General features: G+C 50.8%; 1 protein-coding gene across 1 annotated transcript; it reads right to left on the reverse strand.

Annotated features, from left to right (window-relative positions):
• SYPL2 (synaptophysin like 2) lies at positions 1 to 14,317 on the reverse strand. Its single transcript, XM_030868930.2, has 6 exons — positions 14,037 to 14,317; positions 13,802 to 13,876; positions 6,507 to 6,631; positions 5,245 to 5,446; positions 4,118 to 4,309; positions 1 to 2,746 (listed from the first exon to the last, which is right to left on the reverse strand). Exons 1-6 carry the CDS (start codon positions 14,088 to 14,090, stop codon positions 2,600 to 2,602), a joined length of 795 nt encoding a protein of 264 aa, XP_030724790.1. The 5' UTR covers positions 14,091 to 14,317; the 3' UTR covers positions 1 to 2,599.
• Between the last annotated feature and the right edge of the window lie 963 nt (positions 14,318 to 15,280).

Genomic DNA, 15,280 nt, shown 5'->3' on the forward strand with positions numbered 1-15,280 from the left:
CAGAAAACAACATGCAACATTCTCCCCCCACCCCTGATCTTCAATCCCAGAAGAAGGATACCTATGACCATGATAGTGGAGGGAACTCATGTTCAGGAAAGGTCCTAGGTGGGCACCTTGGCAGGGTCAGAGTTTACTAGGGCAAAGGGCAAGTGCCCTGCCTGTTGGCCTCCTGTGGCAACTGGAGAAACCAGCACCTTCTATCTCAGGACCCACTAGGCAAAGTGGCGATGCCAGCCCTAGTTGGAGGGGACATGAGTCCTATGAGGACAGACGCGCACTCAGCATTTGACCCAGCCCAGCCCTCTGAAGGTAATGAGGTGAAGTAGCCTTTCCTCTTAGGGTGGCTATGGAGAGAGAGGCCATAGCCTAAATCAAGGCTCTTCAGGCTGAGAACAAGCCAGCCTCTTGAAGAGGAGAAAGAGCCTTCTCTGCTCTAGGGAGAGTTCTGGGCTAGGAGTCCTTGGCAGGAGTGCATACCCACCCAGCCCCTTTCCCTAGCTGAAGGGCCAATTAGTAACTTAGGCCCCCAAATGAGAACACTTTATCCATCACATTTCAGATAAATTACAAATACGTACACAGAATCCAAACAGAGTTCCAGTAGAAGCTGCTCACAGACCCTCACAGGGGCCAGCTTGAAGAAAACTGAAGGTCATCCCTTTGTTCTCTGTGTCTCTATAGCTGTGGGCAAAACTGTCTCCCCTTGTCCTTGAGTAATCATGGGGACAGCTCAGGACAGAGAGGTTCAGACTTAGAAACACCCTTATCCCCATCTCCTACCTTCCCTCCTCAAATGCCTTCCCCCAAATCTAAAAAACAAAACAAAACACCTAATTTTTCACTGAAGGACTCTGGAGCATTTGAAGATGTAAACCTCACACTCCCCTGTCAAGTGGGGAAACTGACCCAAAGAAGAAATGATTGGCCCGAAGTCAAAGGTCCTGCCGCCTAGGTACCCCAGTAATGCACACATTACAATGGAGGGTGCTGAGGAAGGTGAGGAGGTTGGAGGGGTTGACTCAGTCCTGAGGAGAGACTGGCACAGGGCACATTTACCTTTGGGATGACATCTGGGCTAATTGGCACTGGATTGGAAAATGGCTGGATTCTGCCTTCTTCCTTCTTCCCTGGGCAGCCCTATGGCCAGGGCAGACTGAAATGTTTTGAGCTGGATGGGAGACAGATGGCCCTTATCCAGTCAGCACTGACTCTTGGGCCCTGGGGTCTGCAGAGGGACTGAGGAGGTGTCAGGAAGGGGAAACACACCAAAGACAAATATGGAACTGGGTCCCGAAGTGAAGAAGCACCAAGAGCATCAGCCTGCCCTGGACTGGGGTGGGTGTGTAGGGGGACAGAGCTTGGAACAGATGCGGAAGCAGGGGAGGAATGGCGGGCAAAGGGAGGGGGCATGTTCTTTCGTAAAGGTGAGAAGGGGAAGTATGAAACGGGCCAGAGAAGGAGCAGGGCGGGGAAAAAAACGAGCAGAGAGTGAGGAAGAAATGGGCCCATCCATCCATGTCCTGGGGCTCTGGGGCAACTTAGACTCATGATGGTCCTTTATTACCCTTTCAGAGCCCCTATCTGGCCCTACAGGAATGAAAGGAAGGCCTGGACAGACTTTGAAAAGGATCTTGAATGCCTCAGACCCAAGAGGCTGGGGAAGGGAGAGGAACAGAGAGGTGGGAGGCGGGGAGGGCTGAAATGGAGATGCTCCTAGACCCCTCATCTTGTGTCCCAAGTGTGAGACCAAGCCCAAGTAGGAGGACAGGGAGGAAGGTAAGGAGTTTCTAGGGCAAGTATGAGTTTAGAGTGTTGGTGGAAGTGCCCCAGCCTGGAGGGGTGGAAGGACTAAGGGAATTTAAAAAAAACTGATTCCCCAGCAAGTTTTCTGGCTTCTGTTTAAGTTGCAACTCAGTTGCAATTTATCTGCTCCCCACCAAGTCTCAGCCTACTTGGGACCCTCTGAAAGGTTGTTTTCTAGGCTAGTCCGCCTCCTGGGTTCCCACGTGATGGGCTCTGTGGGCAAACAGAGGCCCGAGGAGGCAGAGGAGAGGGTGGGGAGCATATTGAGCTCAGGCGGATTGGAGGTCAGCGCAGACACGGGGCCCTGGTGACAGCCATTGAAGAGGGGTCACTAAACCACTGGTGGCCCCTCCATGCAAGGGGGCAGGGAGAAGGCTGCCAGCCAATTTCCCCTCCCCCCACTTTTATTGACGCTGGACAGACTGATAGAAGTGGCAGCTAGGAACCAGTCTCAGGTCTCCTGACCCCAACGTTTGCCTGTAGCAGAGGCTGGTTCTCAAAGGCTGTGAGGGTACACGTAAGACCCCAAGTAAGATGCCTGGGTCCAGGCAGTAGATAAGAAGCACTGAGCTCCTGCCATCCGGGGCTCCAGCAAGAGGAGGGATAGGAAGCCACTGGGAGGGCTGCCCAGGTTTCCGACAGCTGATGCCTGCCCATCCAGTGAAGATGTCTCAAAGCTCAGAGCCCAGAATAATGGGGGAGGGGAGTTGGGGGAGGAAGAAGAGGAGGTCCTGGAAGCCAGAGGCGGTTGAAGAGGCGCTGTCCTGTTCGGGAGTAGCCGGGTGGGGGCCGCTTACTGCTTCTCCACTGCTCCCTGCTCAGCTGCGCTCTCCTGGCCGGCGCCCTGGCCCTGGTCCTGGCCCTGCCCGTGCCACGGGGTCTCCTTGAACACAAACCAACAGTTCCCGGCCCACAGGAAGAAGCTGATAAAGCCAAAGAGCTGCAAAGACATCAGGGGTAGGGTGGCTTATGAGAATAGGAGGGCATCCTGGGAACAGGGAGGGGGAGTACCTGTGTGTTGGGGGGAGGGGGAGGTGCAGAGGGCTAGAAAGACTAAAAGAGAACTGGATGTAGAGTCAGGGTTTAAGGCCACCACCCACTAAGGGATTCTCTGGTGAAAGTGTCTAACTCTGTCCACAGCATGCACCCAAGTTGTGGCTTGGTCGCTAGGAGAACCTGGCTCCTGGAGTGGAGCACCGTGCAAAGCACAGCAAGGAGCAAGGGCTCTAGTGGCACTTCCCACAGCGTCCGCAGGCCGTTTTCCGAAGGCCTTGTCAGGGTGGGTGGGGCCAGAGCTGTCCAAGGTGCTCCTTCCCTAGGGTAGCGACCCAGCCAGCTCTATCCAAATATTTATTCAAAATATTTAAAAACCTATCAGCAGGGAGTATTTAGGGGGAAGTGTACTGATGTCTGCAATAAACTTTGAAATGCATTAAAAATAAGATGGATCAATAGATGAAGAGAGGCAGATAGATACAGGACAAAGCAAGTCTAGTAAAATGTTAATAGTACAGTCTAGCTGATGAGTGCGTGGCTGTTCATTGTAAAAGTCTTTCAACTTTGCCGAATGTGTGAACATTTTTACAGTAAAAGGCTGTGGGGCTAACACCTATCAGCAGGGTTCCAGCAAGGTCTAGAAGGCTCCCTGGTGTGCCAGCCATTAAACCTTTCAGTTGCTGGGCCCGGGGAAGGTTCAGGCCATTTTCAGGGCAGGGCTGAGGCGGCTGGGCTGACAGGAGGGCATTTGCAAAGCTCAGCTACTTACCAACTAATATGGAGATGTTTCAATGTTCTAACAGCTGGGGTGGCCAAATACATGCATACCAGCTAGACCCACCACTGCCCAAAGACCTTTTCCAGCCTGGAGGCCTGAGTGACAATAAGCCCCTTCTCACCCACTCTGGGTCTGCCCCCCCTCCCCCGCTTTGAGCCCCGTCACAGCCCTAGGCTCCCCCTCCACCTGCTCATGTGTGTACATTCACACAGACTGTAAAGAGGCAGGAGGAGGGAGAGGCAGTCACAAAGAGCACGCCTGGAGGTGGGGAGAAGAGAGGGAAATGGGAGGCAGAGGGCGGAAGGAGGAAGGCACAGGAGGCTGAGTGGCTCTTGGGTTCCCCCTGCCCAAATGTCCCTCAGGGTCAGCCAGGGGCCAGCAGCCAGCATTAGGTGCAGCGGAAGCACTGGCTGCCAGTGCCGGGGAGGGCAGCTGTGAAGACACCCTCTCTGTCCCTCTCAGACCCTGCTGTGACAGGCCTGGGCAGCTGGGAGTGTGCTGCCTTCCCCAGACCCCTTCAGTGGCCACAGGTCTCACCACGGAGATGTTGGCCAGTCCCATGGAGGGCGTGGCCCCGGCACTGCACACCGCCTCCTCTCCATGGCACACAGACATGGCTGCTGTCAGGCTGGATGGTCGTGTGGCCCCCTTGACGTCAGTCAGGCCCTTGCCCCAGGCAGCTGCAGCTACCAGCCAGAAAAAGGTGAAGGAGACAGTCACACAGAAGTCCTGGGAGGAGCAGAGGGACAGGAAATACAATCAGAAAGGCCCCCATGATTCTGTACTTCTTTTCGTCTTGCCATAAGGCACTGGGATATTGGGGTCCCAGGACAGCTGCTTCTTCCTATCCTACCAAACACCTAGAGTTTCAGGGAACTCAGATCATCCTAGGGAATCTGCCACCAAGAGAATCCCGCCAGCCAGGGCTACCCCTGCCCATGCCCTCAGAACTGAGGTCAGGTAACAATGTGCCCAGGCATCTGTTGGTCAGTGTCATCCCTAAACCCACGTGGCCTAAACTTGACACTCTCCCCACGCCCAGCCTTTCCTTTGATCACCACTGCTCAGTTACAAGTGGTGGCAGAGTGAGGGCAGACTGCAGGAGATAAAAGGGGTCCCCTAAGGCACCCTTTCCACCTTGCATGCCTGGGATAGGGAGAAAGTAAAGGGGAAATAATATTGATAATAGCTAGCACTTATGGAGGCTAACTATACACCAGGTATTTTACATGCACGTTCACTTTATCTTTCCAAAACACTATTAGATAGTTATTATTTTATTCCCATTTTATAGTTGAGGAAACTGAGAGAGAGGTTAAGGAAATTGTCAAGAGCACACAGCTAGTAAGGGACAGTGCTGGGATTTGAACCCAAGCAATCAGACTTCAGCGCCTGCTTCTTGAAGCTACTGTGCCTACTTTGAGTAGAGCAAGCGATGGGAGGCTGGTAGACGCAGAGTCCTGGGACATGGGCCTTCCACTGGCCCAAGGACCTGTGGCAGCCCCAGCACCCGAAGGGACCAGCAGCAAAGAGCTGGCAGGGAAATTGAGGAGGTTCACATCCGAGTGTCAGGGACCCAGGAAAGCCACCATGTTTGTCCTCAGCCCGGAAACGTATGTCTCCTCAGTGCCTCCACCCCATCCCTCCTGGCTGTGCCCACTCACCACCAGGGGGAAGCGCCTGTTCTCCGTGTAGATGTTGTGGAAACGCAGGTAGAGGACGAGTGCAGCTATGGTGTAGAAGAAGGAAAAGATGCCCAGGGTCACGAAGAACTCGGCGGGGGCAGAGAAGTCCCCCATGAGATGCATGGTCTTGGAGGTGGATTCATCGTCGCAGAGGGGCATCTCATACTGGACCCGGTTCAACCTGCAGGTGGCACGAAGCCCACCCTGAGCTCAGGGCGATCCTCCCCCTGTGGAGGCAGTGGGCTTCCCCTGCCCCAGGAGCAGTCCTGCACTAGTTCTCACCCAAGGACTCTTACAGAACCAAGAAAGGGGCAGGTAGGGAGCAAAGTTTCTGGAGGGAACCTTGCAGTCAGAACAGGAATTTTCCTGGAATTCTGGTCAAACTCTACCTCCCTCTCAGCCACCACCCCACACTCATCCACCCTGCCCAGATACGGTGACCCTGTATTTCCACGTATCTCCACGACCCTTTAGATTGTAACCACAGTATATATAGTTCATCTATTTCTGGTAGCCAAACCACCAGGGAAATCAGCTTCATTCTGTCCCTCGGAAAGCACAGGTCCACAGTGGCCAAGTTAAGATTGGAATCACCCATTCTCAGGCTTTATTTAGGTCCCCCAATGAGACCACACTGGACAAAATCAAGAGAGAAAAACAAATACCCTATTATGAACAAGAGACAGCTAATCTAACTTAGCTGCTGCTACTAGAAATTTCTGGAAAGCTGAGCGCTGTCCCCATTCCCCTCTGAACATTTGGGCTCTCCCTTCTCTAAGCTCCCAAACACTCAGGAAAGAGTACTGTCTTCTACCTCCCGGCCAAGGTATACCCCCTTGTATTCTGGTGGTACTGGTGAGCATCCCCCATCAGCTCTTCAGGATCTGAGTACTGACAAGCTTCCTTACCTTCAAGGCAGGGAGGAGGCTGCTGAGGGTCGAGAAGCCTCCACCCCACACTGCATAGGTTCTTTCTGTAAGAGCTGTTGTTACCTGCTATTGGTTATCCATGGACTGCAACATTATTATAACAGGGATCTATCTGAGTTTCCCTTATATTTTTCTCTGGCCAGTGTGTCTGAAATTCCTAAAGGGCAGGAAGGACCTGAGCCTTGTATTCTATCTGAAACTGGAGTGGCACCCAACAAAAGGTCTTTAGGTTTCTGGAGGAGAAAGAGACCATGCAGGTCCTGCCAATCCAATGAGAGAGGCTATGCGGGGTCAGCATCAACTCCTGCTCACCTGAAGGGATAGCCGAACGAAACAAGGATGGTGCTCACGTCCTTGGCTTCGTTGTTGCAGCGAACCGTTGCTCCTGTTTCCCCACTGTAGGAGCCGCAGGACCCGAAGGCGAAAATAGCAAAGAGCTGAGGGAGAGTGAAGCCCCTCTGAGAGTCAGAAGGTCTCAGCTGGCCAAGGTCTATCACTTCAGAACCACCCTCTGACTCTCAGCCGGTGCAGATATGGGGGCGGGGGGAGGGCCAGGAGTCCCTTTGATCAAGTCCCTCCGGGCCGGGGACCCATGGCTTCCTTTGGTCTCCCAGCCTCAGGGTGCTGTGTTCACTGCACAGCGTGCTGGACCAAATAGCCAAATGAATAAGGTTGACTTTGACTGGTACCTGGGAGGGAGATGAAGAGGGAGAAATGGGCAGTTTCCAGGTCTTCCCATCGGATGTGACACTGGAGACCACAGGTAGCCTCCTTAAGATGATGACTAACACAAAACAATTTAGGCTTTGGAAACTTCTATCTCAAAGTTGGACTTGAATTTCCTCCCCAAGGGAGAGGCACCCTAGAAATAGATTTCCCTGCACCAATCTAGATCAGGAGTGCATGGAATTCTTTCCATTTCTCCTTTGAAGCCATCAATGAATCTTGCCATTACCTTCTTGCTAACTTCCAATGGCTTCCTGCCTCAGTGGAGGTATAGCTAGAGGGGACAACCTCTGCCAAGCCTTCCGAGGGGCCAAGGGGGCAGGGGCCCGGCTGCTGTGTACTGCCAGCTAACTCCTCTCCCCCAAAGGCACCTTTCCTTTGGCAGCTGTGCTGGCTGGGTTGATGATGGCAGTCCTGGCTCAAGCCCAGAGAAAAGTATCCTCAACTTGCCTTATCAGCCTCTGCTTTTTCCCCAGTGGTGTTTCCCTTTATAATCCGTTGCTGCTGCCATTTCTCAGTGTTAAGAACCAGAGGTGTTTCAGATCACATGAATTGTTTTCCTCTTCACCTTTCATCACATTTTACTAAACCTCCTGCCTTGAATGACATGAAATTCCCTCATCCTATGATTTTCTAATTTCTTTCTGAGGATACACACTTTGGTTAGAAGGAGGTGAGAAATTGGAGTCTCTGATCCTCCCACATTATCTGTTCAGGGCTCATTTCCTGTGCACTTACCATTGGCTTGTGCACGATATAATCATTTGTATTAAGCAGTGAGCTTATTCTGTTAATTGTTCACTTTTTGTACGTTTCTTTGCGATTTGGTATCTTGGATATTAAGCACCTAGAAGACAGCTAATTCACATCCCAGTCCTGCATCCAGTGTTTATAGAATAGAGTTGTGTTCACATTATTTTGCTAATGCTTGATAGTATTGTGGAGTGAAGAGCCCTGGATCAGGAGTCTGGAAATCCAGGTCCTGGTCCTGGCCCTGTCACTAACTGGCAGGGTGACCTCTAATAAGTCATTCTGCTCTCTGAGTCTCAGTTTCCTCCTCTGTAAAATGAGGAGTTTGGAGCAGGTAATCCAAAGGCCTTTTCCAACTCTATGATTCTCTCACTCTCCGAGGGTAACGCTTTCAGTGTGCCCTTGGCTGGGCTTGCCAGCAGCTGCGCTCTGTCCCTGGGTGGTGTCCGGTGCCACTGCCCCACCTTGCGTCGCCTGGCCTGGCAGATCTTCTTCATGCTGGAGCCACTGACCCCTCTCTAAAGGTCATAATGGGTACCTCTCTGTTTCTAGGAGGTTTAGTTCAAACAAATGACAATTGTCTCCATCTTAAAAATCGTCCAGGAAAGGAGACAGTATAACCTCTCTCCAATGCCTGCTTAACCTCCTGATCTGACTTACATTACAGAGGCTGCAATAGAGCCCTGTTTGCTCATCTTCTTGACAGGCCTGGAGAGAAGTTACTCAAAGCCTCTGCATCATTATCCTTTACATACTCCAATTTGCCTCCCTGGCATAACAGTGGAACTTCTCTAGCTCGTCCTCGTAAGAATTCTCCAATCTTGTCAGCTCTGTTTCTTGTCAGTTCTCTGATTCCTCTTGGAAGTTTCTTTGTTCCTCTTATCTTCTGGTGCCCAGAACTGGACACAATTAAGGCGTTACATTCTGGGAAGGGCAGACAGTTGGATATATGTTTACTGTTGGCAGTTAGCCAGTGAATGACTCTGTAATAGGTTCCCCCCAAAAGTAGGTACTCCTAACTTGGGGCAATGAACAGTTAGTTATGGAGCCTGCTTTTTACTAGCACTCTCTTGACTGGCACTCCTGACCATTTACAGAAAGATGTCATTTACTGAGCATCTACTATGTACCAGGCATTGTTCTAGGCGATATGATTTATTAGTGAACAAAAGAGAAAAAAAACCTCTGTCTTCATGGAGCGCCTACTATAGAGCTGCACTATCCACAATGGTAGCCACTAGCCAAGTGTGGCTATTTACATTTAAATTCATTAAAATTAAATAACACTTAAAATTCAGTTGCTCAGACACACTGGCCACATTTCAAGTGCTCCCTAGGCACATGTGACTAGCAGGTTCCATACTGGACAACACAGATTATAGAGCTTTTCCATCATTGCGGGAAGTTCTGCTATGGCCAGATGACAACCTTGAGGTTCTGAAAATCCTGAACCCTCCTTTACGATTCCTCTCTGGGCAAAATATACCCATAGTAACTTTAGTATTAACTGTATTCTCTTCTATTCTGATTCTTTGAAAGTCAGGAGCCTCTAAACACCTTATATAACTTTGTTAACCAGAATATATGATTAAATTTGAACATAACACAGTCAGATGGTGTCAGATGACAGTTGGCTATGCAAGTGAACGGATGGAGGAATCTCAGCAAAATCTCACAGGTTCACAGAGCAAAAAGGATCTCAGAGATTATCAAGCACAATAGTCTCATTTCATAGAGGTGGAAACTGAAGTCCCAAAAGATTAAGTGACTTCCCCAAGGTCACATTTAGCCAATGTGAGAGCCAGGCTTAGAATTCACAACTCCTGATTCCCGGTTCTGTGCTCTTTCTACATCACCCATTCATTAATCAACAAAGAGTTATCGAGCATCTACTTTGTGCCAGGTGCTGCAGAATCTAAGTTGAATAAGACCTGGTGCCTGCTCTCAAGAGTTTGCATCCAGAAAGGAGAGAGTCATGCTCAAATAAAAACCAAAACAGAACCCTGCATCACAGAGTTATAAAGGCTGAAAAAGATCTCTACCGTGTGCAGGGAGGATTGCAAAGAGAGAGGAAGTAGCTCTGCACCTGGGATGCAGGAGCAGAGAAAGACACGCTTTCCCAGCCTCCTCTACCTTTCTGTATCAGATATACTTTCTTCCTTAACTGTGCCAGGTGACTGAGCCACAGGGAAGAGTGGGGAAGAACAGAAACCACCCCTGTCACCAAGCACAAGGCTCTGAGCCAAACAAGCTGGTCATAAAGAACAGGAGCCACAAAGACATGGAGACCCTAAGACAAGGGGCAACTCCAGAGCTCTGGTACCAACCAGCCTTCCTCCTCATGGACCTGCATTGCTGGCAACAGCAGTGGTCATACACTGCCACCCTCCTACCCCTCTTCCTCCTCCTCCTCTTCCTCTTCCCCCTTCCCCTCCTCCCTCTGCATCTCTCTCTTTTTTTTAAATAAATTTATTTATTTTATTTTTGGCTGCATTGGGTCTTTGTTGCTGTGCCCGGGCTTTCTCTAGTTGCAGGACTACTCTTTGTTGCGGTGCACGGGCTTCTCATTGTAGTGGCTTCTCTTGTTGTGGAGCACAGGCTCTAGGCACGCAGGCTTCAGCAGTTGTGGTACATGGGCTCTAGAGAGAAGGCTCAGTAGTTGTGGCGCACGGGCTTAGTTGCTCCACGGCATGTGGGATCTTCCTGGACCAGGGCTCGAACCCGTGTCCCCTGCATTGGCAGGCGGATTCTTAACCACTGCGCCACCAGGGAAGCCCTCTGCATCTCTTTTGGAAAGATGTCAGAATAACCTTGCTACTTTAAGGATGAGGCTCCACTTTGGTGCTGACTTGCTTTTTGGTGATAATCCTTTGTCAGTCCTGAGAACACTAACATTTCCACTTAGTGCAGGGCACAAGAAAGACAAGTTCTCCCCAAATCCTATTCCCACAATCATCCCCACAATCATTCCCACAATCATCTCACTGGTTTTTATGGACTCTGATGGTGTACTTTCGAACTCCCCACATTTACAGAAATACCTTATTTTCATTACAGAGACCCCAGGGCCAAATAAGTGACCTTGGCACCTCAAAGGTGAACTACTGATCAAGGGCACAAGTTAAAGGTAACGTGACATTATCGATACAGTAACTGAGTAATCCAGGAGATTCGTACCTTACCCTCAAAGTGAGGATTTGGCAGTGACATCTGAATAATCTCACCAAAGGACAAGTCTAGCTGACAGTCTGCATAAGGGGGAAAGTTAGGGAGAAGGAGAGGTTTGGGAACAAACACTTGCTGAATACCTCCTGGACTGCCAGGCTCACCATGGTCTTCCTGAATGCTCCAATGCTTTACAGATATTAGCTCCTGTAATCCTCCCAGTGAGCTCATGAGATAGATCTTACCCTCATCTACAGATAAGAAACTGAGACCCATGAAGATTTCATCACTTACCCTAGGTTCCATAGCTAGAAAGCAGAGAAAAACTAGTTCTCCAATAATTGGTATATGCCTATGTTATTTTCCTAGCTTAGTGTAGACTTAGTGAGACCCCAGAACTGCAATTGAGGTGAGATTAGTTAATCTTTAAATTTTAAGGAGATACCCCAAGCTAAGCTCCTCACTAATAAAAGAATAACATTACTTTTATTTCACCAGGATTCCAGTAAAACCTTTGCTTTTTGTAATAGCGACAACAAAGTTTTCAATTATCATTACAATAACTGCAGGTTCGTCTGTGGTTTTTTCCCCCCTTTTCCAGACCGGAGTATTTGATCCCTCCAAGCAGGAAATATGCAAAAAGTCCCAGACGACATTTTCACTGTCATTTTGGTGCTGGTTCCTGGTGCTGGTTCCTGTGTTCACCTGCAGAGACTCAGAGCAAGTGAAACTCACTCTGAATTCAGGCTACCAGGATGGCAGTAAAAGCAAATCATGTCTCTTTATGATGCTACCCTTCGAATGAAGGCTGAGTGCAGAGCCTAGCCCTGGACTCTTGGATTGAGTATTACGAGAGAAAGGCATAACTTCCTCTCTAAGAAGCTGAGGATCTTAACAAGTCAAACAGGGGGCTTCCCTGGTGGCGCAGTGGTTGAGAGTCCGCCTGCCGATGCAGGAGACACGGGTTCGTGCCCCGGTCCGGGAATATCCCACGTGCCGCAGAGCGGCTGGGCCTGTGAGCCATGGCCGCTGAGCCTGCGCGTCCAGAGCCTGTGCTCCGCAACGGGAGAGGTCATAACAGTGAGAGGCCCGCGTACCACAAAAAAAAAAAAAAAAAAAGTCAAACAGGTCTTAATTCTTAGGGATCAGAACTGACTGTGGGAGGAGACTAGGCATTGCTTTGTGCAGCCTTATAGAAATGTTGTGGGTATTGGTTGGGGGAGGGTTGGGAAAAGGGTAGAAAGGTTAAAGAAGGAAGCTTTTCAGAATCCCTCCCATGGAGGATGATTCCATGGTCTAACAACCTCATTGTTTCCCTCATCCCTTGACAGCCTTTCTCAAATTTCCCTTAGATCCATTTGTCTAGTTTAATGATAAAATCGTACCTTACATTTCTGGTTCTGCTCCTCTGGACCACTCATAATGGATCCCTACTTCTGGATGGTAGACACACAGAGTCTTAATATCATTCTTCTACGGCCCCCTCAAGTACTCAAGTGGTGGCTCATGGCACGGAAGTGGGGGGGAGGTGAAAGAGCTCAGTCAGCAGTAGTTCCAACCGCTCTTGAGGCAGTAGAGAGAGTGGAAAGTCCCCAACAGGTCCCAGAGTTTGCACTTGGGAGCTCCGCATGCTGGCCTGTAGCCCCAGTCAGGGTCTCAGATATCCAGAGGTAACCCCAAATGCACTATTGCCCCCGAATTCCAGATCTGATGATTCTCGTCCAAAGGATGATTTAAGAATCAGCGACACAGTGCTAACTCCTGTCTCCAATGAGTTAAAAGCCCCTTAGAACTCAATCCTCCTCAGTATTAATGGTAACTTATTCCCTAGCTGAATTCTGTGCTGAAAGCACATTAATTAAGTTTTTCACACACCATTTGGTGTGTGGATTGTCTAACTTAAATCTCTTCTGTGACAGTGCAATAACTGCTCTCGAAAAGTCTTTATGATTTGAAAGAGCGACTGCACCTGTCCACATTCCTAATTTATACCCAGGAGGCCTTGGGCACCACGAAGGACAGAGAACATGCTAATGTCTCAAAGTACCAGTGAGGCAGGAGAAGATGGTATTTCCCCTATAGCACTGCAGGGGAAACTGAGGCCCTGGGCAAATGATTTCTTCAAGGTCACAGGATAAGTCTAACCCAAGGGCAATGTTCTAGCATGCCAACCCATTTAGAGCAGAAAGGGACCCTAGGGATGGTCTGAACATTTGATTAATATGGAAACTGAAGTCCAAAGAAGAGAATTGTCCAGGGTCAAGTAAGTAGAAAAGGCAGGTCCAGGTCTAGAACCCAGGGCCCCAGCCTTCTAGCTCAATATTCTATCTTATTCTACAAGCCACATTTTGGCTGATTTTTATTCTGTCTTACTATTTTTTCTTTTATGTAATCCTAGAGCCATGAACTCCATTCATTCATTCATCCACTCCCTCCCGCAGTTACAGGAACACAGATTACTCTAGTGACCTCAACAGAACAGCTGCCAGCCAGGACCCTGTCCCATGAATCCACCTCCAGGATCAGTCAGGTCCTGGTGGGTTTGGAGACAGGATGGTTTCCATCGCCTGCCTCCTTCCGTCCTCTGCCCTCTGCAGCTCTCCTCATTCCCACTTGTCCTCTTCGCCCCTCCCGACACCGAGGAGTGGTATGTGCAGGATCAGAGTTCTGGAAAGGTTACACCCGGGTCCTCTCGCCCGGGTGAAATGTGAGCGCCCTGGGCAAAGACTCCTTGCACATAGAAGGACCGAATCCGGGGCTCCGCGTGCTTCGTTCCTCACCCTCCTGCCACCAAGTGCTGGAGAAGCAGCCCCAGCCCGCCCCTCCCCCGCCCACCTGTCACCGCCCCCCACCCTTCCTTCGGGACCGGCCTCAGCACCTCCCCGCCCCCCACTTCGGCCACATTGCTCGGGTCAGCGTCACAGCCCAGGCTCCCGAAATAGCCCTCGTCTAGGGCAGCGACTCACCCACTGGAGAACTTTGATGAAGCCCAGCGGCTCCTCCAGCCGCCTCCAGCGCAGCCCCACGAGCAGGCGGTCCACCTGCGGAGACAGGGCTCGGGGTCAGGGCGGTGGGGGACCCAGGAAAGCGCTGGCCCTCTTCCTCCCACTCACACCCGGGAGAGAGGGCAGAATAAGGGTCGGCCCGACACCCAGGTGGAGAAGGGGCGGCGAGAGAGCCCTAGGGGCGTGCACGGAGTACCTGCTGGCGCGGCGACTTGTCCGCCGTGCGACTGGAGCTCTCCGTCGAGGACATGCTGGCGCGGCGGGGCTGGGGCGCGCGCGCGGTCCGCGGGGACCGCGGTGGGGCTCGGGGCTGCTGACCCGCGGCGGGGGAAGCGAGCTGTACCGAAGCGCGAGCGGCCGTCGGCGGCCCGGGATCCAGTCTGGCTGGGTGGGTCGCGGGGGCGCTGCTGCTCGCGCTCGCCGAGGCCGCGGCCGCCGCTCTACCCCGCCGGCTGCAGAAAACCCCCGAGTCCAATTCAAACTTCTGTCAAACTCGCGAACGAACTTGGCAATAGAGTCACGTGGCGTGCGCTTGAGAACCCTCCTCCCGCCCCCTTAGCTCCCGGGTCCCTGCCCGCAGGATGCCTTAAAGGGACCTGTGGCCTCTGCGGGCAGTTCGGCCGCGAGGGGGCTCAGGTTCCTTGCCAGGAGCCTCCAGGGCCAGTCCCAAGCGAGACATCACAGCTGCCCCGACCCGTAGCCAAAGTCGGGAACCAGCCTGGAGCGCTGGCAATCATCGGCTCCTAGTTTATCTTTACCAATTTTCCTGGATTTGGAGCTGCTCTGTGCCGTTTTTTCTTCTTTCACACCATAATACTCAGAACCTAAAGGATTTTCATAAAGGCATTATCAGGGCTGAAATAAAGTTCTAAAACTTACGGTTAACAAACTGCTTGCTTCCAAAATCTTCAAGAGCCAGTACAGACGAAACGAGCAATAGAATGTAACTGACTTATTGTTCTGTCTAGTTAGGCGTTGCTTTAATTTGTTAACACCAAAAGCATTCTTACGTTAGTGATTTAAAAGTTATGGATCATTTAAAAGTATAAACTCAATCTCCTTTAAAATAGCCCTCGCCATTTAAATGAGAGTGAAAATATTCTTTGAGGAATGGCGGGGGCGGGGGGTTGGCTTAGAAGATGTACTTTGTGTTGAAAAGTTGACGTTGTTGCATATGATCCACCGTAAATCGGTCCCTAATTTTCAAGATGTGTTCCGCAGGAGCCTGAATGAGTAATGATGAATATTACACATTCGGTTTACCGGAGTGTAAATATAAGTAGTGAAAGGTTAAGTGATTTGCCCAAGGTCACTGAGTGAGCCAGTGGGAGGTAGCCAAAGAACCTGCCTTCACCTCCTAAGAATTGACTTGTAAATGTGTATCCATCGCCTGGGAATCATTCCTGGAGGCCCCTTCTGGTACTTCAGGATGACTGGTTT

Source organism: Globicephala melas, chromosome 1 (genome assembly GCF_963455315.2).
Source record: "Globicephala melas chromosome 1, mGloMel1.2, whole genome shotgun sequence".
Lineage (NCBI taxonomy): Eukaryota > Metazoa > Chordata > Mammalia > Artiodactyla > Delphinidae > Globicephala > Globicephala melas.